Source organism: Saimiri boliviensis, chromosome 1, assembly GCF_048565385.1.
Source record: "Saimiri boliviensis isolate mSaiBol1 chromosome 1, mSaiBol1.pri, whole genome shotgun sequence".
In the NCBI taxonomy this organism is placed as follows: Eukaryota; Metazoa; Chordata; class Mammalia; order Primates; family Cebidae; genus Saimiri; species Saimiri boliviensis.
Window position 1 is genome coordinate 140,102,125 of NC_133449.1, and position 24,614 is coordinate 140,126,738.

The 24,614-nt window shown below is 44.8% G+C and overlaps 2 protein-coding genes across 21 annotated transcripts in view; both read left to right on the plus strand.

The window, feature by feature from the left end:
• Positions 1–22: 22 nt before the first annotated feature.
• KARS1 (lysyl-tRNA synthetase 1) lies at positions 23–17,945 on the plus strand. 5 transcript variants are annotated; one of them, XM_074404978.1, is made up of 16 exons: positions 54–136; positions 1,799–1,866; positions 3,441–3,620; positions 6,114–6,273; positions 7,806–7,971; positions 9,360–9,453; positions 9,808–9,994; positions 10,102–10,227; positions 12,157–12,276; positions 13,511–13,673; positions 13,776–13,949; positions 14,111–14,196; positions 15,154–15,239; positions 16,122–16,248; positions 16,947–17,090; positions 17,656–17,945. In XM_074404978.1, exons 3-16 carry the CDS (start codon positions 3,475–3,477, stop codon positions 17,752–17,754), a joined length of 1,878 nt encoding a protein of 625 aa, XP_074261079.1. In that variant the 5' UTR covers positions 54–136; positions 1,799–1,866; positions 3,441–3,474; the 3' UTR covers positions 17,755–17,945. The 5 variants fall into 5 exon arrangements, with proteins under 5 accessions (XP_003944664.2, XP_003944665.1, XP_074261079.1 ...); XM_074404974.1 differs by having other exon boundaries at positions 59–136; positions 1,803–1,866; XM_003944616.4 differs by lacking the exon at positions 1,799–1,866 and having other exon boundaries at positions 49–136.
• Positions 17,946–21,133: 3,188 nt separating this feature from the next.
• The window catches only part of ADAT1 (adenosine deaminase tRNA specific 1), a 116,963-nt gene continuing 113,482 nt past the window's right edge, over positions 21,134–24,614 (plus strand). For 6 of the 16 annotated variants that reach the window (XR_012518937.1, XR_012518938.1, XR_012518933.1 and 3 more), the window contains exon 1: positions 21,135–21,861. Coding sequence is in view for 1 of the 16 variants with exons in the window: in XM_010332590.3 (XP_010330892.2) it covers positions 21,851–21,861 (11 nt within the window). In the remaining 15 variants the exon portion in view is untranslated. The other 10 variants (XR_012518946.1, XR_012518948.1, XR_012518945.1 and 7 more) reach the window with 7 other exon arrangements.

Sequence of the window (24,614 nt, forward strand, 5' to 3'; positions counted from 1 at the left end):
AGGTGGGGCTTCGCACCCTGACCCGGAAGTTAACGTACTATCCTCGTTACTTTGGGTTCGGGGCCTCCGGGAAGATGGCAGCGGTGCCGGGGGCTGAGGTGAAAGTGGATGGCACCGAGCCGAAACTGAGCAAGAAGTAAGTGTCGCTGCGAGTCTTTAAAGCCTTTGCGGTAGGAGAGTCCGGGCTGGAAAGCACCACGAGGTTCCCACCGAGGCGGCTGTGCCGGGGCCTTCCTGCTGGCTGTCGTGGGTACGCACATGCCGCGACGTGGTGGCTGCGCGCTGCAGACCACATATCCCGGGATGCTCCCCGGTCCCAGCCGGCACCTGCGAATTCTCACTATCGTACTCCTATAGTTAAGAGACTGTGGAGGAGGAGCTAGGACGAGAACTAAGAGGTATCAGGAAAGAAAAGCGAAACATCCGTTTTCTCTTTTTTTTTTAGAAAAGCGAAACTTAATGATTACCTTCATTCTCCTTCCTTCTGAGAAATCCATTCTTTGTTGAGCCACTCAGTAAACGAGGAAGTTGGAGAATAAGTTAAATACCCTAGCTCTTCAGAAAGACCTTCAAAATTTTCTGGCCCTCGCTAAAGTCATTCTGAACGTTATGTATTAAAAGGGATCAGTTCTAAAACTCGTGCATCTACCCATACGAGATATTCAGTGGATCTGTGAGTATTGAGTGATCAACGTCTAACAGTAGAGACCCTCTTAAGTTAGCCTGATATCTTTGTCAACCACTCCCAAATCCTTGGAGTGTGTACGTTAACATAGGTAAGAACTGGCTGCCTTACATTCTCATTAGTGTTCCTCATTTAAACCACAACACACAGGCATTGAGTGTTTTCTCGTTGCTAGGAAGGATGGTACATAGTACCATTCCAGAGGGCTTAATCCCCGTGGCACGCACCTGTAAACCCAGCTACTCGGGAGGCTGAGGCAGGAAGGTCGCTTGAACCCAGGAGGTGGAGGTTGCAGTGAGCTGAAATCGTGCCACTGCACTCCGGCGTGGGTGACAGAGCCAGATCCTGAATTTAAAAAAAAAAAAAGAAAGAAAGAAAAGAAAAAAGGAATGTTTCCTTTTGTGTCGCTAGTTTTGTGCTTCAGATATCTTAGAAAAAGTATAAGAGAAATGGTCTAAGTTTATAGTTTGATAGCACCCTAATACATTGTCCTTTATTAAAGAAATCTGATGGATTTCCATAAATGTTTGGAACCTGGTCTTTGGACTGCTACCTTAAAGAAAATTAACTGGAGTTTTTTTTTTTTTGAGACGGAGTTTCGCTCTTGTTGCCCAGGCTGGAGTGCAATGGTGTGATCTCGGCTTACTGCAACCTCCAACTCCTGGGTTAAAATTATTCTCCTGCCTCAGCCTCCCGAGTACCTGGGATTGCAGGCATGCACCACCATTCCTGGCTAATTTTGTCTTTTTAGTAGAGATTAGGTTTCTCCATGTTGGTCAGGCTGGTCTCGAAGTCTTGAACTCAGGTGATCTACCCACCTCAGCCTCCCAAAGTGCTGGGATTACAGGCGTGAGCCACGGTCCCCGACCAAATAGACTGGACTTTAATCTGTTAAGTCAAATTTAGTTGAATGTGGTGTGTCTGTGATATTCTACAGTCCTAAAATTTAGTTCATTCTTTCAAACCACCTGTGATAAGCGGTTACATTAAATTGAATTTTAGGACTGTACATCACAGGTGAAAGCAAGGTTTCCAGTTCAGAGTGTGATTTTTAGGTTTTAACTGAGAAAAGTGGTTAATTCCTCTTTACTAATGGTTTTTTTTTTTTTGGAGGCAGAGTCTGTTGCTCTCACTGGATTGCAGTGGTGTGATTTCGACTCATGGCAACCTCCGCGTCGCAGGTACAAGCAATTTTGGTGCCTCAGCCTATCAAGTACCTGGGACTACAACACCCAGCTAAATTTTTGTAATTTAGTAGATACGGGGTTTCATCATGTTGCCCAGGCTGGTGTCGAACTACCAAGCTCAGGTGATCTGCCCACCTCAGCCTCCCAAAGTGCTAGGATTATAAGCGTGAGCCAACACTCCCTGCTTCACTGACTTTTGTAAGATTAAATACAACTACTGGTTTTTTGACCAGCTTTTCTGTGCCAGGCACAATGGTAGATCTCTACAAGCTTTCTGTCTAATCTCAATAATAACCTTGCAAGAGAAGAGTTACTGTTCATTTTTCAAACTAATAAACTGAGGCCCTGGTAATTGAATCCACTACTAAAGCATGGATTCCTAAAATATAGCGTAGCACTGATCCAGAGCACTGGAGCAGAGATCTTAAATCAAGCCTGTGACTTCACAGCCCATGCTCTGTATACTGACTGCACAGCACTACTCATGTTGTCTTGTTATGGATGTATATTCCTCTAGTAACCTTGGGCTGAAATAATTTTTTATGATTACCATTTCCTTCTAATTGTTCTTGGAAATTCCTTGGTCTGAAATCTTTGAAAAGCACCAGCTTGAGCTGGGCGTGGTGGCTCACGCTTGTAATCCCAGCACTTTGGGAGGCCCAGGCAGGCGGATCACAAGGCCAAGCGATCGAGACCATCCTGGCCAACATGGTGAAATTCCATCTCTACTGAAAATACAAAAGTTAGCTGTATGTAGTGCTGCATGCCTGTAGTCCCATCCACTCGGGAGGCTGAGGCAGGAGAATCGGTTGAACCCAGAAGGCAGAGGTTGCAGTGAGCTGAGATCCTGCCAGTGCTCTCCAGTCTGGCAACAGAGCAAAGCTCCATCTTCCCCTCAACTAAAAAAAAGCAGATATTGACTCCAAGTTTAAAAAGTTGTGCTTCCTGCCAAAATGAAATACCCTCCTCAAATTTATTTGAACACAGTAAAGAAGATGATCTCTGTAATTCTGTTGCCTTTCAGTGTTAATAATGTATAAACATGTAGTCAAATAACCTTCCTGAAAACTCCTTTTCCCTTGTTCCTAGAGTTCCAGACAAGTCTTCTCTTTGACTTGTGCTTTTGTGTGGCTTGCATTTATTTTTGTCTAGAGTTTGCAATTAACAGTGACAATTTCCTCTTATTTTATGTGCTTCCTATTGCCATCTTGTGGCCAGGTATTTCCTCTCCAAGTGAGAAATCACACTTCAGGGGCTTCAGAAAGTGCCTCATATCCTGTTCCCATATTCTAGGGCGTTGTGATCATTTTTACCTATAAGCTATCCATTTGCTTGTTGTTGACCTTTGACCCTAGGTATGCATGTTTTTTCCATAGTCTGGAACATTTTCAGTTACAGTCGTAGCACAGCGAGTGTTACAGAATTGCTATCAGTTAAGAGAGTCTTAAGTTAAATGGGGCTAAAAGTTGGTAGAAGCATGGGCCCCCTCCCCAACCCGTAAGAGAGTTGGTTGGATATATATATCCCGTCTGTCCCATCTGACACCTCATCTCTGTGTTTCCCGCTAGGTGGTGGTAATCATTAGTTCCAGGGTGTTCTGCCATGTTGACACAAGCTGCTGTAAGGCTTGTTAGGGGGTCCCTGCGCAAAACCTCCTGGGCAGAGTGGGGTCACAGGGAACTGCGACTGGGTCAACTTGCTCCTTTGACAGCGCCTCACAAGGACAAGCCATTTTCTGATCAAAGAAGGTTGGTGCCCATTACCTTCTTTATTGCTCTGGAAGCAAAAATTCTTTCCTTACTTGGTTGATTATCTGTGAAGCCCCTGGCTAAGTCTTTGGGCTTGTTGCTAAGGAAACAAGGAGCCCTACTATCAAAACCAATAGTCCTTTCTCATTTTCTCTTTAATGAATTAGAATCGTCCCTCCTAAGAGTCTTGAGATGACATGTGGATCTTATTCTAGAACAAAACCCTTGTTTGAATAAATAATTTCTAATGCCAGTTATTTCCCTTTTCTGTCTTTCTTGGGTTCTGTTTGCTCTTGAGATTAATTTGGTTTCTAATCTTAGTGCTATCTCTAGGACCTTTTTGGATTATCCTCAAGATTGACTTGATTTAAGAGGAGCACCTGGTTGAGTAGAAAACAGATTTATCTTAATTCTAGAAGAACTAGATAGTCTACTGACTGAATTATAGCGTGATAGTACCAGAACAATGTTTTGGAAAGGTTGTCTTTACAAATGTTGTAAGACGTATGTAGAAAAGTTGTCAACTTTGAAACAGTCAGCATCTGTTTTTCATGTTTAAAAGATGAAAGATGCACCGGGTGCGGTGGCTCACACCTGTAATCCCAGCACTTTGGGAGGCCGAGGCGGGTGGATCACGAGGTCAAGAGATTGGGACCATTCTGGTCAACATCGTGAAACCCCATCTCTACTAAAAATACAAAAATTAGCTGGGCATGGTGGCGCACGCCTGTAGTCCCAGCTACTCGGGAGGCTGAGGCAGGAGAATTGCTTGAACCCAGGAGGCGGAGGTTGCGGTGAGCTGAGATCGCGCCATTGCACTCTAGCCTGGGTAACAAGAGCGAAACTCCGTCTCAAAAAAAAAAAGATGAAAGATTCAAAACCTCAATTCTTTTTTTTTTTAAGTTATTCTAAATTCATATTGAAAATGAAGAATGTGCTCTGAAGCCAGAAAGTATGCAAGCATGACTTGAGATCTTTTGCTGTGGTTCACTGTTGGAGAATAATTGATTATGTTCAGTAGTTTGAAAGAATGACTCATAAGTTCTCTTGGAATGGTAAAGGTGTCCTTCCCTACACCAATTGGTTCTGGGTTCACATAGCAAATTGAGACCATAAGAGATATGAACATATCATAAAGAATAGCTCAAAGTTGTCCACATCACTTTGTTTTTTGAGGTTCAAGTGGTAAGTATCAAGAGTTTGGATAGCAAGTGATTTAGCCAGAAATGTAATCAACTGGTATGGTTTCTATATGAGGCACAGAGAGTAAAGGGTTAAGATAGTGAGAGATACCTAGAATAGCTCACATTTGATTAACTAAATGCCAGGGTCAGGGACATCCTTTTATACAAACATTATCTCAGTACACACCACAACAACTGGTGGGGGTTGTCCATTATTATTTTCATTTTGCAGGGGAGAAGTTAATTCACTTGTTCAAGTCACATAATTGACAAGTGTGTTGGAATTTCGTCCCATTCAGCCTGACTACAAAGATGGTATATTATCCCCTGTACTATGCTGCTTTGCACACTGCTCTACTCTGTTGTCTCAGTCAGGCTCCAGTGGGCAAAGTGAGACTAATGCTGACAGCCATTCTTGGAGAGTCTGTTGGTGGGGGAGCTCTCCTTCAGTGCTAAAAAGCCAGCTAACTCACTCCAGGGAGGAATAGAGAGGAGGTGGCAGACAGCTAGAGATGTTGCCTTGTCATGTGTTAGATCTGGCACTGTACGGGTCAGGTGCAGTGGCTCACACCTGTAATCCTAGCACTGTGGAAGGCCGAGGCGGGCAGATCACGAGGCAAAGAGTTTGAGACCAGCCTAGCCAACATGGTGAAACCCCATCTCTACTGAAAATACAAAAATTGTCTGGGCATGGTGGTGCACACCTGTAATCCCAGCTACTCAGGAGGCTGAAGCATGAGAATCCCTTGAAATCAAGGTGGCAGAGGTTGCAGTGGGCCAAGATTGTGCAATTGCACTCCAACCTGAGTGACAGAGCAAAACTCTGTCTCATTTAAAAAAAAAAAAAAAAAAAGATCTGGCACTGTACGAACTTCACCTTCTAGAAGGGAAACTAAACAACTAAGATTCGGTCACTGTCCCCAAGGAGCTCCCCAACCTAGTTAGCTTAAGAAAAGCCTATTCTGCTAATTTTCTAGAAAATCTTTTCTCCTGTTCAAAACTAATGCATTGGATTTTCTTTGTCCTGGTCATCTTGGGTTTAGTTGGGACCTAATGCCAGGGACCTGAGACTGGCAAGCAGAACTGAGAGTGATCTTTTACATCTTTGTTCTATTTTTTCCATTTTGTCTTTTACATAGAGTTGAGTGACAAGAGACCTGAACTGAGCTGTGAGTGTGGAATTGAGGGGACTAGAACTGAGCAACAGCATTTCCCCCAGGCAATTCGTATTTCTGTTAAGTGGCCAGGGGCAGAACATAGAGGACTCCTCAGGCAGCTAACACATTGAATGCTTTCATCTTTCCAACAGTGAGCTGAAGAGACGCCTGAAAGCTGAAAAGAAAGTAGCAGAGAAGGAGGCCAAGCAGAAAGAGCTCAGTGAGAAACAGCTAAGCCAAGCCACCGCTGCTGCCACCAACCACACTACTGACAATGGTGTGGGTCCTGAGGAAGAGAGCCTGGACCCAAATGTGAGTTCCCTGGGCCACCAGCATGGCTGGGCACAGGAAAGCGTCTGATTCCTTGGGACTGGACAGTAGAAGGGACAAGTATGCCCAGGGTCACTGCCAGGGATAAGGGAGGGTCTGCCACTCCATCTGGTTAAAGGCACAGACCTGAGTGTGTTTTACGTCAGCTGCCAAAAGGCATTGGGGGAGTTCAGCATTCCCAAGTGAATTAACCTTTCTTGGAATTAGCTTGGCCTTGAGGCCCCAGGGAAAGTGTCTCTAAAGATTGCCTAAGGTTTAGTTTAGACCAGGGGCTGGCAGACTACATTCCACAGGCCAAATCCACTTCTCCATACCCCTGCTTTATCCTTCTTATCTTGGTTTTTGGTTTTGTTTTTTTTTTTAGAGACAATGTCTCACTCTGTCGCCCAGGCCAGAGTGCAGTGGCATGATCTAGCTCCCTGCAACCTCCGCCTCCCCGGTTCAAGCTATTCTCCTGCCTTGGCCTGGGATTAGAGGCGCGCGCCACAACACCTAGCTAATTTTTGTATTTTTAGTAGAGACGGGGTTTCTCCATGTTGGCCAGGCTGGTCTTGAACTCCTGGCCTGAAGTGATTTGCCCACCTAGGGCTCCCAAAGTGCTCAGATTACAGGTGTGAGCCATCGTGCCCAGCCCCCCTCCTTGGTTTTACAAGTAAAATTATATTGGAACCCAACCATACTCATTTGTTGGCAAATTACTAAGGCTGCTTTTCCCCTGAAGCAGCAGAGTTGAAAAGTTGCATCAGAAAAGCTTTGCTGCCGGGCGTGGTGGCTCAAGCCTATAATCCCAGCACTTTGGGAGGCCGAGGCGGGTGGATCACGAGGTCAAGAGATCAAGATCATCCTGGTCAACATGGTGAAACCCCGCCTCTACTAAAAATACAAAACATTAGCTGGGCATCACCATGCCTGTAATCCCAGCTACTCAGGAGGCTGAAGCAGGAGAATTGCCTGAACCCAGGAGGCAGAGGTTGCGGTGAGCGCCATTGCCCTCCAGCCTGGGTAACAAGAGGGAAACTCCGTCTCAAAAAAAAAAAAAAAAGAAAGAAAAGCTTTGCTAATGGGCTGCTCTAGAGTATTCCTTATTTACATTCTCCAGGCCCCATACCCTGGGGAAAAGTCTGATGTGTGGCCAGAGGTAGGAGAGTAGTTCAGAAGGTAGGAAAGTAGTTCAGAAGATAAATGACTCAACTCACCATGCAAATGCCGTCTACAAAAGAGACAACAAAGCCGCCTGTACCAATTAAACGTTTGTGATTTTAGGCAGAGCTCTGATTTTTCTTTTTGTTGACTCTTGGATTTTGGCCTTCATTTCCAGGTGTGGATCTGACCACCCTGCATATGTTAAGTACAGATCTCACTCCATGTTACTAATCCTACAATGCAGAGGGCTTGATTAAAGTAAACAATGTATTAGGGTCACTCTGAGGCAGAGTACTACCCTCTGCTAGATGGGCCACTGGTCTGACCAGGTTCAGCTTCTCAAGGGCTTTTTTTTTTTTTTTTTTTAACAGCAATACTACAAAATCCGCAGTCAAGCAATTCATCAACTGAAGGTCAGTGGGGAAGACCCATACCCACACAAGTTCCATGTAGACATCTCACTCACCAACTTCATCCAAGAATATAGTCACCTGCAGCCTGGGGATCACCTGACTGACATCACCTTAAGGGTGGCAGGTAGGAACTCTCCCTGGCAAATCACTGAACTCCCACAACAGGAAGCTGCTTCAGTAGCACAAGGGAAGGTCTGGGTTGGTCTTGTTCTCAAGGAGCCTGTGTCTGAAGCTACTTCACTAAGGACAGTGCCGTTATATCTACTCACAGAAAGAAGTAGAGCTGCCTCGAGACAGGGACTCCTATTCCAGATCAGGTAGTGCTACAAAGAGAGGGGCTTTCTCTGTAAGGATTCCCTTCATCAGCAAGAGTCAGCAGTAGAAGTCTCAGGCTTCTAAGAATTTTAGTCTTTGGCCTAGAATTCTTTGCACTGAGACAGTATTTCTAGAACATTGCTCTTTTGGAATTGCGGTATCATAAAAAAAAAAAAAAAAAAATCACATCTTTTCCTTGCCCTCCCCAACCAAATAGTAACACTGTTAGTTGTAGAAAACTTAGAATAGTGAAAGAAGCAAATAGAGAAAGTTTTGATTTACCAATAATCCTCCCACCCAGAGAGAATTCCTGCCAGCACCTAAAACATTTCTTTCTTCCTGTCTGCCCAAAAGATTTGTTTAAAGGGCAGTAATTTTACTAAAGTCTTTTTTTTTTTTTTTTTTCCTGAGACACAGTCTTGCTCTGTCACCCAGGCTGGAGTGCATAGTGTCATCTAAGCCCACTGGAACCTCCACTCCCCGGGTTCAAATGATTTTCCTGTCCCAGCCTCCCAAATAGCTGAGACTACAGGCACACGCCACCACACCTGGCTAATTTTTGTATTTTTAGTAGAGACAGGGTTTCACTGTGTTAGTCAGGCTGGTCTTGAACTCCTGATCTCAGGTGATCTGCCTCCCAAAGTACTAGGATTACAGGCACAAGCCGCCACCACCATCTTCAGGCATCTGGTGACTATCTTGAAGGCCAGATCTCCCTGCATGTCTTTAACTGCTTTGAATGGAGATCATTGGCTTGAGGGCAGAGGTGGGTATTAGACCTCAAGCTATAATCCGATTGTAATGCTTTGTGTTCTGCCCTGACAAAAAAAAAAAATGGAGGCCGGGTGTGGTGGCTCATGCCTGTAATCCCAGCACGCAGGTGGATAGGTTCAGCCTGGGAGTTTGAGACCAGCCAGGCCAACATGGCAAAACACCCTCTCTACTTAAAAAAAAAATTAGCTGGACGTGGTTGTGCGCACCTGTAATCCCAGCTACTCACAAGGCCGAGGCAAGAGAATCACTTGAACCCAGGAAGCAAAGGTGGCAGTGAACCAAGATCACGCCACTGCACTCCAGCCTGGGTAACAGAGCAAGTCTCTGTCTCAAAAAGAAATCCAGAAGAAGCTTTTTTGACATTGATACTATAAAATGACTTCTGGTTCTGTCAGTCAATATTTTTGCTCCTCTTTTTTCTAGGAAGGATTCATGCCAAAAGAGCTTCTGGGGGAAAGCTCATCTTCTATGATCTTCGAGGAGAGGGAGTGAAGTTGCAAGTTATGGCCAATTCCAGGTATCTTGAAATATCCAGTTATAGACCTTTCTTGGTTGGCCTGGAGAACATGGCAATAGGCTGATGTGTTCTTATTGGTTGTTGAAATTAGAGTAAGAAGGAGTGGGATATGGTTGGGCAAGGCTGAAAAGAAGGTAATGTGACCATCTAGTCACCTATAAAGTGATGACTGCTTTCAAGTTATATGACAGTAAAGTAAAGGATAGTCCTTTTTTAATAGTTGCCCCTGAATCTGAGATCATTCTTGGGCTCACATTACCTAGGTATTAATGGTTGATTGAGGGTTCCAGAGGAAACCAGTGGTCAGTAGTGTTCATTTGAATTGTTACTGAATCACATTTCCTTTTCACTCAGAAATTATAAATCAGAAGAAGAATTTATTCATATTAATAACAAACTGCGTCGGGGAGACATAATTGGAGTTCAGGGGAATCCTGGGAAGACCAAGAAGGGTGAGCTGAGCATCATTCCATATGAGATCACACTGCTGTCTCCCTGTTTGCATATGTTACCTCATCTTCACTTTGGCCTAAAAGACAAGGTAAGCATTCATGGCCTCCTAGCTGTGGCAAGGAGGTGCCTTCCATTTGTTTATCCTACCATTGAATCATATGTACCAGTGATTTCTAATTGCTGCTTTTGGTTTAGGAAACAAGGTATCGCCAGAGATACTTGGACTTGATCCTGAATGACTTTGTGAGGCAGAAATTTATCACCCGCTCTAAGATCATCACATATATAAGAAGTTTCATGGACGAGCTGGGATTCCTGGAGGTAGGGAGAGTTCCTTGCCTGACATGATGAGCTGCCTTACAATGCTTGCCTCCTACTTTCCCTTGCCTTCCTTTTCCAAAGTGTATCCTGTGTCAGGATCGTTCTTGCTTAATGAGACTGTCCCCTTTCTCACCATTGCCACTGTTCTACCTTGTCCTGATGAGGAAGGCAGGACCTGATCTCCAAGATAATGGACAACGTATAAGGCCATCCACATGCTAATGATGCCACATTCAAAATGTATTCAAATCATTTTGCTTTTTTGTAGCATTAAGAAATATTTTTAGGCCGGGCGCGGTGGCTCAAGCCTGTAATCCCAGCACTTTGGGAGGCCGAGGCGGGTGGATCACGAGGTCGAGAGATCGAGACCATCCTGGTCAACATGGTGAAACCCCGTCTCTACTAAAAATACAAAACATTAGCTGGGCATGGTGGCACGTGCCTGTAATCCCAGCTACTCAGGAGGTTGAGGCAGGAGAATTGCTTGAACCCAGGAGGCGGAGGTTGCAGTGAGCCGAGATCGCGCCATTGCACTCCAGCCTGGGTAACAAGAGCGAAACTCCATCTAAAAAAAAAAAAAAAAAAAAGAAATATTTTTAACCATATGAGAAAGACAAACACACTTATCATAAAACAAATTTAAACAATAAATTAAATAGAAGCAAAACTGAAGGTGCCCTTTCCTCCCAACTAACTTCCCTCCCCAAACTTGAGTTTGCTATGTATCCTTCCATGCCATTGACTGGGCATGTATACATGGGTACATGTGTGTGCTGCAGATGGAGTGCACAGATGTGAATGTTTTGGAGGGGTTTTATTTTTGGTTTAAATATACATGAAGTCACACTATATGTATTGTGATGGACCTGCTTTTATTTCACTTAACAAGATATTCTGGAGCTCTTTGTATCAGATAGATATTCTTCCTTAATGCTGCATTATTTGTTTCAACAAGCATCTTTATACACATGTTCAGGTATTCCTATAGCATGGATTTCTAGATGTAGAATAAGTTAGGATATAAGCAGTTAAATTTTTAAATGATCAGTTGAGATAACTTACTACCTTCGGACCACCCTAAATTTTTAGTAAATACTGCAATTTGAACTCAAGAAAGGCTGTATCCATTTAGATTCTCAGCTCATGAAAGTTCATGGGCCTATATTAATGGTATTATGAGACACCGGTCACCAACTGCGGAATTTGACGTGCAGACCCTGACTCAACCAGGGATGAATGAATGCACTCTCACACCATTACAGTGTTTCAAGTGGGGTAGCGATGGCCGTTGGCTGCTTTCAGAGGGTGAAATGCAACCAGTTGACCCAGACTTCCTGTTTTTCCACACAGTTATTCCTGACAGAGGTTCTAAGTTAACATACTTGTGAATAATTAACATGGTTAAGAGAGTGGTTTTACAACTAACAAAAGCTTAGGTTCCAGGGCCCAGAGTAAATGCTATTAACAGGTAATTCCTCTTTGATCTTCCCCAGAGAGGGCCATCCAGCACAAAGTTTACATGAGTAAACAGAGTAGAGACAAAGGGATGTGGGGTAAACAGACTTAACTGGGAAAGCCTCCTCCCTCCCTATCTTCTCCCTAACTTAGTGAACTGGCTGGCCATCTTCTGCCTGCTGCAATAAAACCTTTCGGCCTTCCAAAAGGTTTGAGACATATATGACTTTTCCCAACATATCTTCTGTAATATTCTGCCAACTACTCCAAGTGAATTCCAACAGTATTAGGTATTAATAGAAATTGAGACACTATTGTAGAAAATCATACAATCTGTTCTTTTTTGTTAAGCAATTGCGTTAACATTTAGTTTGGGATATAACAGGCTTAGACTATATTACATGCAAAGGGTGATCTGTCTCCCCAAGTCCTCTGGTTATCTGAGGACTGAATGTTTCTCCTTGTCTTTTTTAGATTGAAACTCCCATGATGAACATCATCCCAGGGGGAGCTGTGGCCAAGCCTTTCATCACTTATCACAATGAGCTGGACATGAATTTATATATGAGAATTGCTCCAGAACTCTACCATAAGGTAGTCAATAATAATACACCTCATTCCCTTAAAGAAGCAGAAAGCTGGAGAACCATTGGCTAGACAGGTAGAGTCAGAAATACAAAGAACAGAGAGAGGAAAACAGCCAAGAAAGTCTTCTAATGGGTCAGGTGTATGGACGTGAGTAACACTTCAGAATTTCTCTACAAGATCGATAGAGCATTGCAGGGCAAAGGGCAAAGGGATTGTCTTCTCATGTATACAGGCACTCCTTACCTACCTTGGTTCTCCTAAAACTTGTTTTATAGTTTTACTTGGATTAGACCTAATTTAAGTTTTTCATAGAAGAAAGAGTCTGATCTCTTGGAAAGTTGGAAATAAGTGTCTTCAGGCTCGACGCAGTGGCTCACACCTGTAATCCCAGCACTTTGGGAGCCCAAGGCAGGTGGATCTCTTGAGGTCAGGTGTTTGAGACTAGCCTGGCCTACATGGTGAAACCCCACCCCCATCTCTACTAAAAATTAAAAAATTAGCTGGGTGTGGTGGGAGGTGAGTGTAATCCCACCTACTCAGGAGACTGAGGCAGGAGGATCACTTGAACCCCGGGAGGCAGAGGTTGCAGTGAGCCGAGATCCTGCCACCGCACTCCAGCCTGGGCAACAGAGGGAAACTCCATCTCAGAAAACAGGATTTTCAAATAGCTATAAAGATGTCTTTTCAGATTCCCAGGTAAATATTGAAGATTGTCATTCATAATTCGTAGTTGCAGACAGCAGAACCTGTTATAACTAGTTTAAACAAAATAAAAATTTACTCAGCTTTATAGGAAGCTCACAATCTCTAGAACAATCAGAGAATCGGGCTTGGAAACCACATAACTGGGAATTATTCTGGGCCAATCACTTGCCCCCTTCACCAACATGAGTTCTGTGCAATACCACTTCTTCTGTTAGTAGCTTCCATGTTGAAGTCATACTAGTGTATCTGACTACAACCTAACCCCAAGAGATGTTGCTTCCTTGGGGGAGGTTCAGACTCAATGATGTGGGATGCCCAAGACAAGAAGAGTATCCAGAAATCCTGGGCAGCCAAAATAGTGGGGTAACTGTGCATACTACAAGTGTCTAAAGAGAGCAGGGTGCTTGGCATTTGACTAGAGACCTGAGAGCATGCCTAACCTGTGAAAACACGTTACGGTTTCTGGAGACTGAAACTTCCCAGAGTTGTTAATACAAGATTAGCTGTCATGACCATGGCCATGTGTTGTTATTAGATGCTTGTGGTTGGTGGTATCGACCGGGTTTATGAAATTGGACGCCAGTTCCGGAATGAGGGGATTGATCTGACACACAATCCTGAGTTCACCACCTGTGAGTTCTACATGGCCTATGCAGACTATCACGATCTCATGGAAATCACGGAGAAAATGATTTCAGGTGACTCCTGCTCTCTCTCACAGTCATGGCGGGTTGGTATGCCGCTTTCAGAGGAGGGCTGCCTGGGTTTCATCCCCACTAAATAACAGGTTTCTCTCCCAGGGATGGTGAAGCATATTACAGGCGGTTATAAGGTCACCTACCACCCAGATGGCCCAGAGGGCCAGGCCTATGAAATTGACTTCACCCCACCCTTCCGGAGAATCAGCATGATAGAAGAGCTTGAGAAAGCCCTGGAGATGAAGCTGCCAGAAACTAACCTCTTTGAAACTGAAGGTAAAGTGACAGCACTCACTCTTGCATTGTAAGGCCCTCATTCCAGTTCAGCTATGAATTTGATTGGATCAGAGCTAGAATTCCCACACTGTTCTTTTTATGTACATTTTTACTTGGCTAGTGTGATGTCTCCTGCCCTAACTTGAGCATTTGTATCCCAGAAACTCGCAAAATTCTTGATGATATCTGTGTGGCAAAAGCTGTTGAATGTCCTCCACCTCGGACCACAGCCAGGCTCCTTGACAAGGTGAGAGGCCCCACCTTTCTTGTCCATGTCCCCATCTGGTGCTGAACAGTTCCCTATTCCCTGGGAAAGTGAACCCCACTAAGGAGAGTTCATTTCTGCAGCTTCACAAGAAAACTCTAAAGAGAGAACGAGAGAATTAACAAACTGTCATACTAAACTCTGTGCCAAATAACTTATGTGTGTGATCTCAATTAATCTTTTCCAGCCTTTAAAAAGCTATAGGGTAGTCTAGGTTCAGTGGCTCATGCCTGTAATCCCAGCACTTTGGGAGGCCAAGGTGGGCGGATCATGAGGTCAAGAGATCAAGACCATCCTGGCCAACATGGTGAAACCCTATCTCTATTAAAATCTTAAAAATTAGGTGGGCATGGTGGCATGTGCCTGTAGTCCCAGCTCCTCGGGAGGCTGAGGCGGAAGAATCACTTGAACCTGGGAGGTAGAGGTTGCAGTGAGCCGAGATTGCACCACTGCACTCCAGCCTGGCAACAGAGCAGGACTCTGTCTCAAAAAAAAAAACAAAAAAACCTATAGTGTAGGCCAGGCATGGTGGCTCACACCTGTAATCCCAGCACTTCGAGAAGCTGAGGTGGGCAAAGCACCTGAGTCAGGAGTTCAAGACCAGCCTGGCCAACATGGTGAAACCCCATCTCTACTAAAAATAGGAAAATTACCCAGGTATGGTGGCAGGCACCTGTAATCCCAGCTATTTGGGAGGCTAAGGCACAAGAATTGCTGGAACCGGGAAGTGGACGTTGCATCGAGCCGAGATCGTGCCCCTGCTCTCTTGCCTGGGCAACAGAGTGAAACTTTGTATCAAAAATAATAATTAATTAATTAATTAATTAAAAGGCTATAGGATAAGCCCAACTGGGTGGGAGCTGAGGTCTTCAGTCTAAGCTGGGTTGATCAAATACTATTCAGAAATGGTGATTAACTCTGCTTTGCTTTCTCATTAAGCTTGTAGGGGAGTTCCTGGAAGTAACTTGCATCAATCCTACGTTCATCTGTGATCACCCACAGATAATGAGCCCTTTGGCTAAATGGTAAGATTCCAGTTACCTGTTGATGCATAACAGCCCCAAAACTTAGTGGTATTAAACAGCAATTCATTGTCAAGATTTTGTGGGTTGACTGATGGTCCTTCTGCTGAGTGGTGTTGACTAGGATAACCCAAGTGGCTATTTTTTAAATGGGGATTCTGCCAGGGCACTTTTGGTTCTCCTCCATGTCACTCCACATAGGATTTTGTCCTTCAGGGCCTCTTCATGTGGCCTTTCTGACAGCACAGCCTGGTCTTCCTTTCAGCATGGCAGCTGGGCCCTAAGGGGAAGCTTCCAAAAGAATAAACCACATTGTACAAATACACATCAAGCGTCTGCTGATATCCCATTGGCCAAACCAAGACATGTTGCCAGCCCAGAGTGCATGTGAGAGAGACTACATGTGGGCACGAATATGAGAGGTGTGGTCCATTGTAACAGTCTGCCACACTGGCTTGTTAGGAAGATCATTAAACCTTCCTGGTCTTTCTCACTCTGCTCACTTTTGTACCACATGATTTGTTGCTGAGAGTACTTGCAGACTTCAGACTGCAATCAGTAACACTTTGAGTCCACTAGAATTTAATTATTGTATTAGATGTTAGATCATTAGACCAACCTGACCAACATAGTGAAACCCTGTGCACTAAAAATACAAAAATTAGCCAGGCGTAGTGGCATGCGCCTGTGATCCCAGCTACTCAAGGGTGAGGCAGGAGAAGCACTTTGAACCCAGGAGATGGAGTTTGCAGTGAACTGAGATCATACCACTGCACTCCAGCCTGGGCGACAGAGCAAGACTCCGTCTCAAAAAAAGAAAAAAAAATTGTTTTAGATCATTAGGGGCCTGTATATTCAACCTCCTCGTTGGACTTCTATCCATAGGCACCGCTCTAAAGAGGGTCTGACAGAGCGCTTTGAGCTATTTGTCATGAAGAAAGAGATATGTAATGCCTACACTGAGCTGAATGATCCCATGCGGCAGCGGCAGCTTTTTGAAGAACAGGCCAAGGTGAGGAAGGGGGCTATGATCAGAGTCTGTGCCTGCTCACCAGGTAATACCAGCCTTAATCCTGATCTTTGTTGATGTATACATTCTTGGCGACTTCAGAAGTAAAGGATAAAGCCATAGCTTTGCTGGAGGAAGTCACATTTCAAGATGGAGACTTCACTCTCTAGTTCATAAAGAGGAACTTCGTTATGATTATCCCCATGAGAAGCATGACACTTGCCTTGAAAATACACTTGCCAAACAAGAACATTGTTTTTCTTAGATTGTACATGTGTTGAGTTGGCTTAGGGCTGGGAGACAGGAAAAAATTAATGGAGAAGACAAAGCCCACACAGGCTGCCTGCAGCTGTTGCTGCCAGTGAGGGCTGCCTTCAGAAAATGCGAGAAAGACTTTTGGAATTGTCACAAAGGCTCCGAGAATTAACCTGTTTGGAGTCCCAGAGCCCCAGGCAGTGGAAGTGTTTTATTTCAGAGAAATTTGTATGTGTTCTGAGGTCAGTTTCATCAGTCCTAACCTCCAGGTCTTTGAAAGAAACAGCTGCATCTTGGAGTTACTAGGAAATGAATTCCCAACAAGTCCTGAGTGTCGGGAGCATCCCTGGAATGATGGTACCCCTCCCTCGGAGCCTGTTAACATGTTCACTCACACACTGAGATATCCTAGAAGAAGGTCATCTTTTGGTTCTCTCCTCTTCTAGGCCAAGGCTGCAGGTGATGATGAGGCCATGTTCATAGATGAAAACTTCTGTACCGCCCTGGAATATGGGCTGCCCCCCACGGCTGGCTGGGGCATGGGCATTGACCGAGTCGCCATGTTTCTCACAGACTCCAACAACATAAAGGTATGTAGCAGCCCTCAGTGCGCACTGCCCTAAAGAAGCTCGTGTTAGAGGCAGGACATGGTGGGCCTGGAGGATAAAATTAAGGAAGGGCTTTGGGCAGGGAAGAGGAGCAGGCAGAGAAGTTCTATGCCACTCACAGGAGGGCCAGAGCCTCTGACATTAAAGGATTTGGGATTTTTCCTACCAGAGGCAGAAGGAATGCTAACTGTTATCATTTATGGAGGATCCAGGGAAGTCTCCATGCATTATTTCAGCTAATTAAGTCAGCCTATGAGGTGTAGAAACTGTTTCCCATTTTTATAGATGAGGAAATCAAACTTTAATAAAAATATGTTTATTCATCCTTTTGATGCAGTGCCCTAGGTAGTGCTATGCATTTGTTCTTTGTCATCTAACTGAGAGGGTCTGAGTTGAAATAAAAGAACACATGTGTCTTTTCAGCTGGAATATACTCATCTCTGGATTTTGGTGGTAACAATAACAGAAGCCAAAGGAATAGGTAGATAACTGTGAAAAAATGTTCAGGGTGCTTCTTAGCTTCAAGGTACATTTCTGTCTTTCACAGGAAGTACTTCTGTTTCCTGCCATGAAACCCGAAGACAAGAAGGAGAATGTAGCAGCCACTGAGACGCTGGAAAGTACAGCAGTTGGCACTTCTGTCTAGAAAATAATTGCAAGTTGTATAACTCAGGCGTCTTTGCATTTCTATAAAAGGCCAAGGTCCGCAAGGGTATTTTTGTGTGTGGCTTTCCATTTGACTGCTGCAGTTGAGTTCAGCCATCAGAAGAGAGACAAGGAATTTAAATGCCCTTTTAATCCTTGTTACCAAATAAACTATTTGTCCTCTCCTCTGTTTACCTTTAGAATGTCACCTTTTTTCCCAGACTGCTGGCCTAATGAATGTTTAGGATTCTATCATCTTATTCATTTAACAAATTTCTATGAATGTCTGCCCTGTGCCAGGCATTGTTCTGAGGGATTGGGAATACAGCAGTGAACAAAAGCCAAGTTCCTGCTTTCATGGAACTTGTATTCTGTCTTTGGCATAGGGAGGAGAAGTAGACAAACAAAAAGTAAATACATGTTCTTTTTAGTGGTGACATATTAAGAAGAAAAATGGAGCAGGGTAAGGGGACAGAGGTGCTATTTTAGAGGAGGAGGGGACAGTGCTACTTTAAATATAGTGGTCAGGAAGCCCGCCGCTAGGCACTTCAGTAGGTCTGCAGACTGAGCTGGAGAGATCTGTGGGAAAAGGCCATTCAGAGTAAAGGACCACGTTTTTGAGGAACGGCAGGTGGTCTGGTGTGATGGGATAGGGAGGAGTGAAGGTCAGTGAGGGGCCAGATCACACAGGCCCCTGGAAGCCACGCAGAAGAGCATGTGTTTTCTGAGGAAGACGAGATACCATGGAAGGGTTTTGAGCAGGGGAGTGTTTTTCTGGGATTATTCTAGTCTCTGGCGGACAGGAGGAAAGAAGGGAGACCAGCTGAGCAGTCCCCATGGGCTGAGGAAACAGTGGATGGTAGCAGGGGAAATGGTTACCAGTGATTGGACTTTGCCTGTGTTTCCGAGGGCAGAGAATTTGGTGATGGAATGCGGGGTGTGAGAAAAGCCAAAAATGATTTCAAGGTTTTGGGCCTGAAAAACTGGAAAAAAGTTGCCATCTGCTGAGATGGGAAGAACAGGAAGTGCAGATTTCAGAGGGAAGGTTGGAAGTTTGGTTTTGGACATGTTAAATTTGACATGCCTGCTAGCCAGATGAAAATAGTGAGCAGAATGTTGAATAATCGATCTGAAGTTTTCTTATTATTTTCAGCTCCATTCAGTAGGGCTAAGAATGTGACAAGAGTGTGGCTGAGGGTGTGCCGTGAAAGTGGAGCCCCTGTTTCCTGACACAAAGAGACAGCTGGGAAGACCTTTTTTCAGGTGACTCAGTTGACAGAGGGCTTACCTTCTGCACCTCAGCAAAACCTCTGCAAACATCCCAGTTTGGGAGCTACCAGTTTCCTTTTACAGAGTAGGTTTCTGTTTCTGTAGCTGGTAAGACAAACCAAGCATTCAGAATTACCTAACAGAACTACCTCAGGGAGTGCAGAACATCCCTACCCTTTCTTGGCATTTTAGCAGTAGATGACCAGGCAGCATTTCAGAAGAAACACTTTCAAATGGCACATCCTCAGAAAGTGAGTGGTAACTAAAATGGGAGATAATCATCTCACCAAGGGAGGTGGTAGAAAGTCAAGGCCAGGTAAGGGGCTATAGGTTTCAGGCAGTACTATCAGTGCAGACCACCGAAAAAGGCTGCAAGGACTGATGATGTCATGAGTGACTTTACAGAACGGTTTAATGGAAGGCAGTCTGACCTTAAGGAGGCTGGGGATAGAAAGGAACTGAGGCAGCAGTAGACAACTTGTATGTGGGGGTTGGCAGGAAAAATGACAGATAGTATGAAAATGGACAGAAGGGTTGTAAAGTCCTCTCATTTCTTCAAACAGCTGCAGGCTCACAATTATGCTAACTATTAACGCTGGGGTGAGCAGAAACAGGCATGGTCCCAAACTTCATCAATTATCTAGACTTGTAAGGAGAACAGATATGTAATAAATCATTCTCCAAAATTGTATAAAATGGCACCTCAGGTAAATGGTTTGAAGGAGAGGTCCATGGGGTATGGAGAAACTCTAATGGACCTAGTTAGACATTTCCCTGAGGACACTAAATCTGAAGGGAAGAGGGCTTTGCATGGTATGGCAACAAGTGCAAAGGCCCCGTGGTAGGAATGGGCATGGAGAAGACAGAGTATAGAAGCCCAAAGAAATACGGCACCAGGTGAGGCAGGAAGGGGCTGGCCATGAGGTCACTTGAGGTCTGGAGTTCGAGACCAGACTGGCCAACATGGTGAAACCCCATCTCTACCAAAAACACAAAAATTAGCTGGGTGTTGTGGCATGCACCTGTAAGCCCAACTACTCTGAAGGCTGAGGTAGGGGAATTGCTTGAACCTGGGAGGTGGAGGTTAAAGTGAGCTGAGATTTCCCCACTGCATTCCAGCCTGGGCAACAGAGTGAGACTCTATCTAAAAAAAAAAAAAAAAAAAAAAAAAAAAAAAAAATTCCTGAGAAGTCACTCACTCGAGTATTATTTAAGCAGTAGGGTGACATCAGATTCAGTAGGGTGACATCAGATTTGTGGTTTCAAAAGTAAGTCTTGCTGCTCTGTGGAAAACGAATTGCAGTTAAGCAAGAAAAGCTGGAAAGTTCAGAGATTGATAGTGCCTTTTACTGGGGTATTGGCATGGAAGTGGAGAGAAATGGATTTAAGACACAGGAAGAAAGATCAACAGGACTTGGTAATGAATTGCACTAAGGGGATTAAAGGAAGGGAAATAAGGAAGATGACTCACTTTTTCGTTTATGCAGCTAGATTGATGGTAATACCTGTCTCTGAGATAAAGAACCCTAGAAGAAGGTCCTTGATGCCCCGTACCCCGACAGAAGGGGCAGTCAGTTGCAGATCAAAGATATTGGAGAGGAATGCGGAGCAGTCTGGCCTAGGAGGAGGGCCATGACCCATTTCCTTTGAACTAGAAAGAAGGATGGGGTTCAGCAAGTTGCATATACTTCTGAGGGATAACAAAAATGAATTCTTTAATTTTTAGCAATTGAAACATTCAGTTAGTGGGTGGCAAAGGCCCCTGAACTATCCAGACAACTATATTACATATTCCTGGCAATCCAAAGGTTTTTAGAACTGCTCTGTCCACTACATTGTAATAGTGCTGTACTACAGTAGCCAATTAGCCACATGTGGCTATCCAGCATCTGAAATGTGGCTGGTCCAAATTGGGCTGTATTCTAAGTGTGACATAACAGATTTCTTCAACTTAGCATGAAAAACAACAGAACTTAAGTATTTTTAAAAATATTGAGACCGGGCACTGTGGCTCATGCTTGTAATCCCAGCACTTTGGGAGCTTGAGGCAGGTGGGTCTCTTGAGGTCAGTTCAAGACCAGTCTGGCCAACATGGCGAAAGCCCCGTCTCTACTAAAAATAACAAAAATTAGTAGAGTGTGAGGGTGAGCACCTGTAATACCAGCTACTCAGGAGGCTGAGGCAGGAGAATTGCTTGAGCCTGGGAGGTGGAGGTTACAGTGAGCCGCGATCAGCCTGGGTGACAAAGCGAGAGTCCATCTCAAAAAAAAAAAAAAAAAAAAAAAAATTTATGTTGAAATAATATTTTGGATGTGTGGGTTAAATAAAATATGTTTTTTTCTATTTCGACTTTTTAAATGAGGCTATTGGAAATTTTTTAATTACATATTTGGTTTGAATTATGTATCTATTGGACAGTGATGTTATAGATGGAATTCAGCCTAGTGCTGCAAGATACATCATTCTAGTTGAAGGCCTATCTAAGCCAGCAGGCGGCTCCCATCATCCGATTTCACGAATCCCCAAGACACTGCCCGGGCTGTGGTACTTGAAGCGCTGGAACAGCGGCCTTGGCACCGACCCCCCGGAAAAACCACAAGGCCCGGCGTGCACTCCGCGCCTCTGGGGCGGAAGCCGGAAGGAGTCGGCCCTTTGTGACGTCACGGCCGTGTCGCAGCCGGATTCGGATCGCTTTCTCTGAGGCGCGTGTCCTGGAGGTGGGAGGGAAGCGTCCGCGAGGCCTTGGGGCCGCGGGGCAGGTGCATCTGGGCTAACTTTACCGAGTCTGTTTTTTGAGGGAAGCGATTGTGAGGACCGTGTCTTCCGGGATGCGTGTTAGGTGAGAAGGCGCTCCATGCCAGGACCTGTCAGCACCTGGCACTTGGAGAGCTCTTGCTGCGGACGGGCGCGGGGCCTCTGGCCCAGTAGCCCGCAGGACCCAGTGGGACAGGCGCCCACGCTGTTCCCACTGCGCGGCCTCAGTGCCTTGCCTGGCGCCTCCCGTCCTGTAACTGGCCGGCTCGAGGTCCCACCCCGCCTTCTGCATTGCCGGGAAGGGGCTCTGCTTCCGGGAGTATTTAGGAAGGGAGCCAGTGCTAGGCAGGAGTCCCTTCCTCCGAGCATCGCTAAAGGCTTTTCTACCCTGGCAGCCGATTTCCTTTTCTTTGGAAAGGAAGTCAGTTTTTTAGCTTGTTGCAACTGTTGAGAGATTCGGTTTGTGGGCAAATAAATGCCTGTTTGAGCTGTTATTTTCAGCTAAGAAGTTCTTCAGGTTTTTCAGGATGTAGGAGGGGGTGTAGACTCGAATTATAATGGATCCCGTGTAGCACAACATTTATTCATTTCAACAATTGTGCATGCTCACCCAGACTCAACTACCTGAATGAGATGATGTCGTTCTGGGCTGCTTCATCTTAGGGAGTCATTGTTTCTTCTGGCAAGTTCTACCTGCCTTAGCTATTGAGGTTTGTGAATTGCGTCTCTGGTTTAATTTCAGGTCGATGGCAAGGTGGTCTTTATAAAATATCCTGCCTTGTGATGCTTCTCTAGAAATGAGAAATGAGCCCCTTCCAAATGAGGATTCTAGGATCTCCTATGCTTTCTTTTTTTAACAAGACTTATTCTGGCCCTCTGACTCTAAAGCACAATGTTTTTTTCTTGCAGATGGTTGCTTTAAATCGCTGTGGGCTGATTTACCATTATCATTCACAGTAGCAAGCCTGCACATTGTGATGCAGAGGGACTCATAGCAATACTTTTTTTTTTTTTTTTTTTGAGACGGAGTCCCACTTTGTCACCCAGGCTGGAGTGCAGTGGCACAATCTTGGCTCACTGCAACCTCCAACTCGAGGATTCAAGCGATTCTCTTGCTTCAGCCTCCCAAGCAGCTGGGATTATAGGCACGCCACCATGCCAGGCTCAATTTTTGAATTTTTTTAGTAGAGATGGTGTTTCGACATGTTGGCCAGGCTGGTCTTGAACTCCCAACCTCAGGTGATCCCACCCGCTTCGGCCTCCCAAAGTGCTGGGATTACAGGCATGAGCCATGGCTCATGACCAGCAATACATCTTTCAAAAGCAACATGCACTGCGGCTCAGGAAAGCTTTTTTTGTTTTCCAGTTTTTTGTTTTTTCCTGTGTGTGTGTGAGAGAGAGAGACAGTCTTACTCTGTCACCCAGGCTGGAGTGCAGTGGCACAATCTTGGCTCACTGCAACCTCCACCTCCCAGGTTCAAGTGATCTCCTGCCTCGGCCTCCTGAGTAGCTGGGACTACAGGCATGCACTGCCATGCCCTACTAATTTTTGCATTTTCAGTAGAAACGGTTTCACCATGTTGGGCAGGCTGGTTTCAAACTCCTGACCTCAGGTAATCCACCTGCCTCAGCCTCCCTCTCAAAGTACCAACTTGAGCCACCGCACCCAGCCTTCAGTTTTGTTTTACAATGCTTAGCTATGTCTATCACCATACAAGCTCATCTACTAAGAAGCTTTTTGTATAATTGAGTCCAAGTGGGGTCAGGATGTACCTAGTGAGCACTGATAGAGCCAAGAGTGAGACATCTCCCAGCAAAGTATTCTAGGAATCTGCTTGATGATTTTTTTTTCTTCATGTCTTCTTATGCCCATTACAGCCCTCCCCCTTCCACCCCCACCACAAAATAGCTCAAGGCAAATTAACCAGGAAAATCATCAAATGTTATTTCTTACAATAGTAATCACAGTTGACCTTAACTATCCTCAACATTATAGCAATTGCTTTTTAAAAGTATTATTTAATCCTCACAATATCCCTAAGTATTATTTAATCTTAATAGTCTAAATAAGTTAGATACTGTTATTCCTATTTTGACAGATGCGGAAACAGACACAACAAGGTTAAGTAGTCTATTCAGCATCATTTGTGGCAAAGTCAAAATTAGAACCCAGAAAGGGTGAATCCAAAGCCCACACACACCCTTAAGTACAGCTCTGTGAGAACGCTTAACTGCTGAGAAACGTCTCAGTAGGGAGTTACTAGAGGGCGGTAGAGAACCACTCTGCTGTAAGGGAAAGAAGAGAAAAATAAAATGCCTCGAAAAAGGGAACAGATAAGAACATGTATCCAGAAAGGTAAACTTTACACAGTGAGAGTCTGCCCAAAGCAAGTGAGTCTGCAACCCTTCATGTGCTGTTTCCAATGAAAATTGTAGTAGTTAGAAATGCTTGAGCAGCTGGAGAGTAGAGAATTAGTTAATTAATTAAAAAAAAAAAATTGGAGTAGTGAGGACAGTTCCCTCTTACGTCCTTTAAAGTTGAGTAGAGGATTCATACTCTTTAGAAATGTGTCAGATATCTGGCCGGGCACGGTGGCTTAAGCCTGTAATCCCAGCACTTTGGGAGGCCGAGGCGGGTGGATCATGAGGTCAAGAGATCGAGACCATCCTGGTCAACATGGTGAAACCCCATCTCTACTAAAGGTGCAAAAAATTAGCTGGGCATGGTGGCGCGTGCCTGTAATCCCAGCTACTCAGAAGGCTGAGGCAGGAGAATTGCCTGAACCCAGAAGGCGGAGGTTGCGGTGAGCCGAGATCGCACCATTGCACTCCAGCCTG

What these genes read in the sequence shown, in the direction of transcription:
- KARS1 (XM_003944616.4), top strand. Translation starts at nt 3,475, where the DNA reads ATGTTGACACAAGCTGCTGTAAGGCTTGTTAGGGGGTCCCTGCGCAAA. An exon ending in CAGCCAGGCTCCTTGACAAG is followed by an intron (nt 14,197 to 15,153) that starts GTGAGAGGCCCC and finishes TTTCTCATTAAG; the next exon opens with CTTGTAGGGGAGTTCCTGGA. An exon ending in CAGACTCCAACAACATAAAG is followed by an intron (nt 17,091 to 17,655) that starts GTATGTAGCAGC and finishes TGTCTTTCACAG; the next exon opens with GAAGTACTTCTGTTTCCTGC.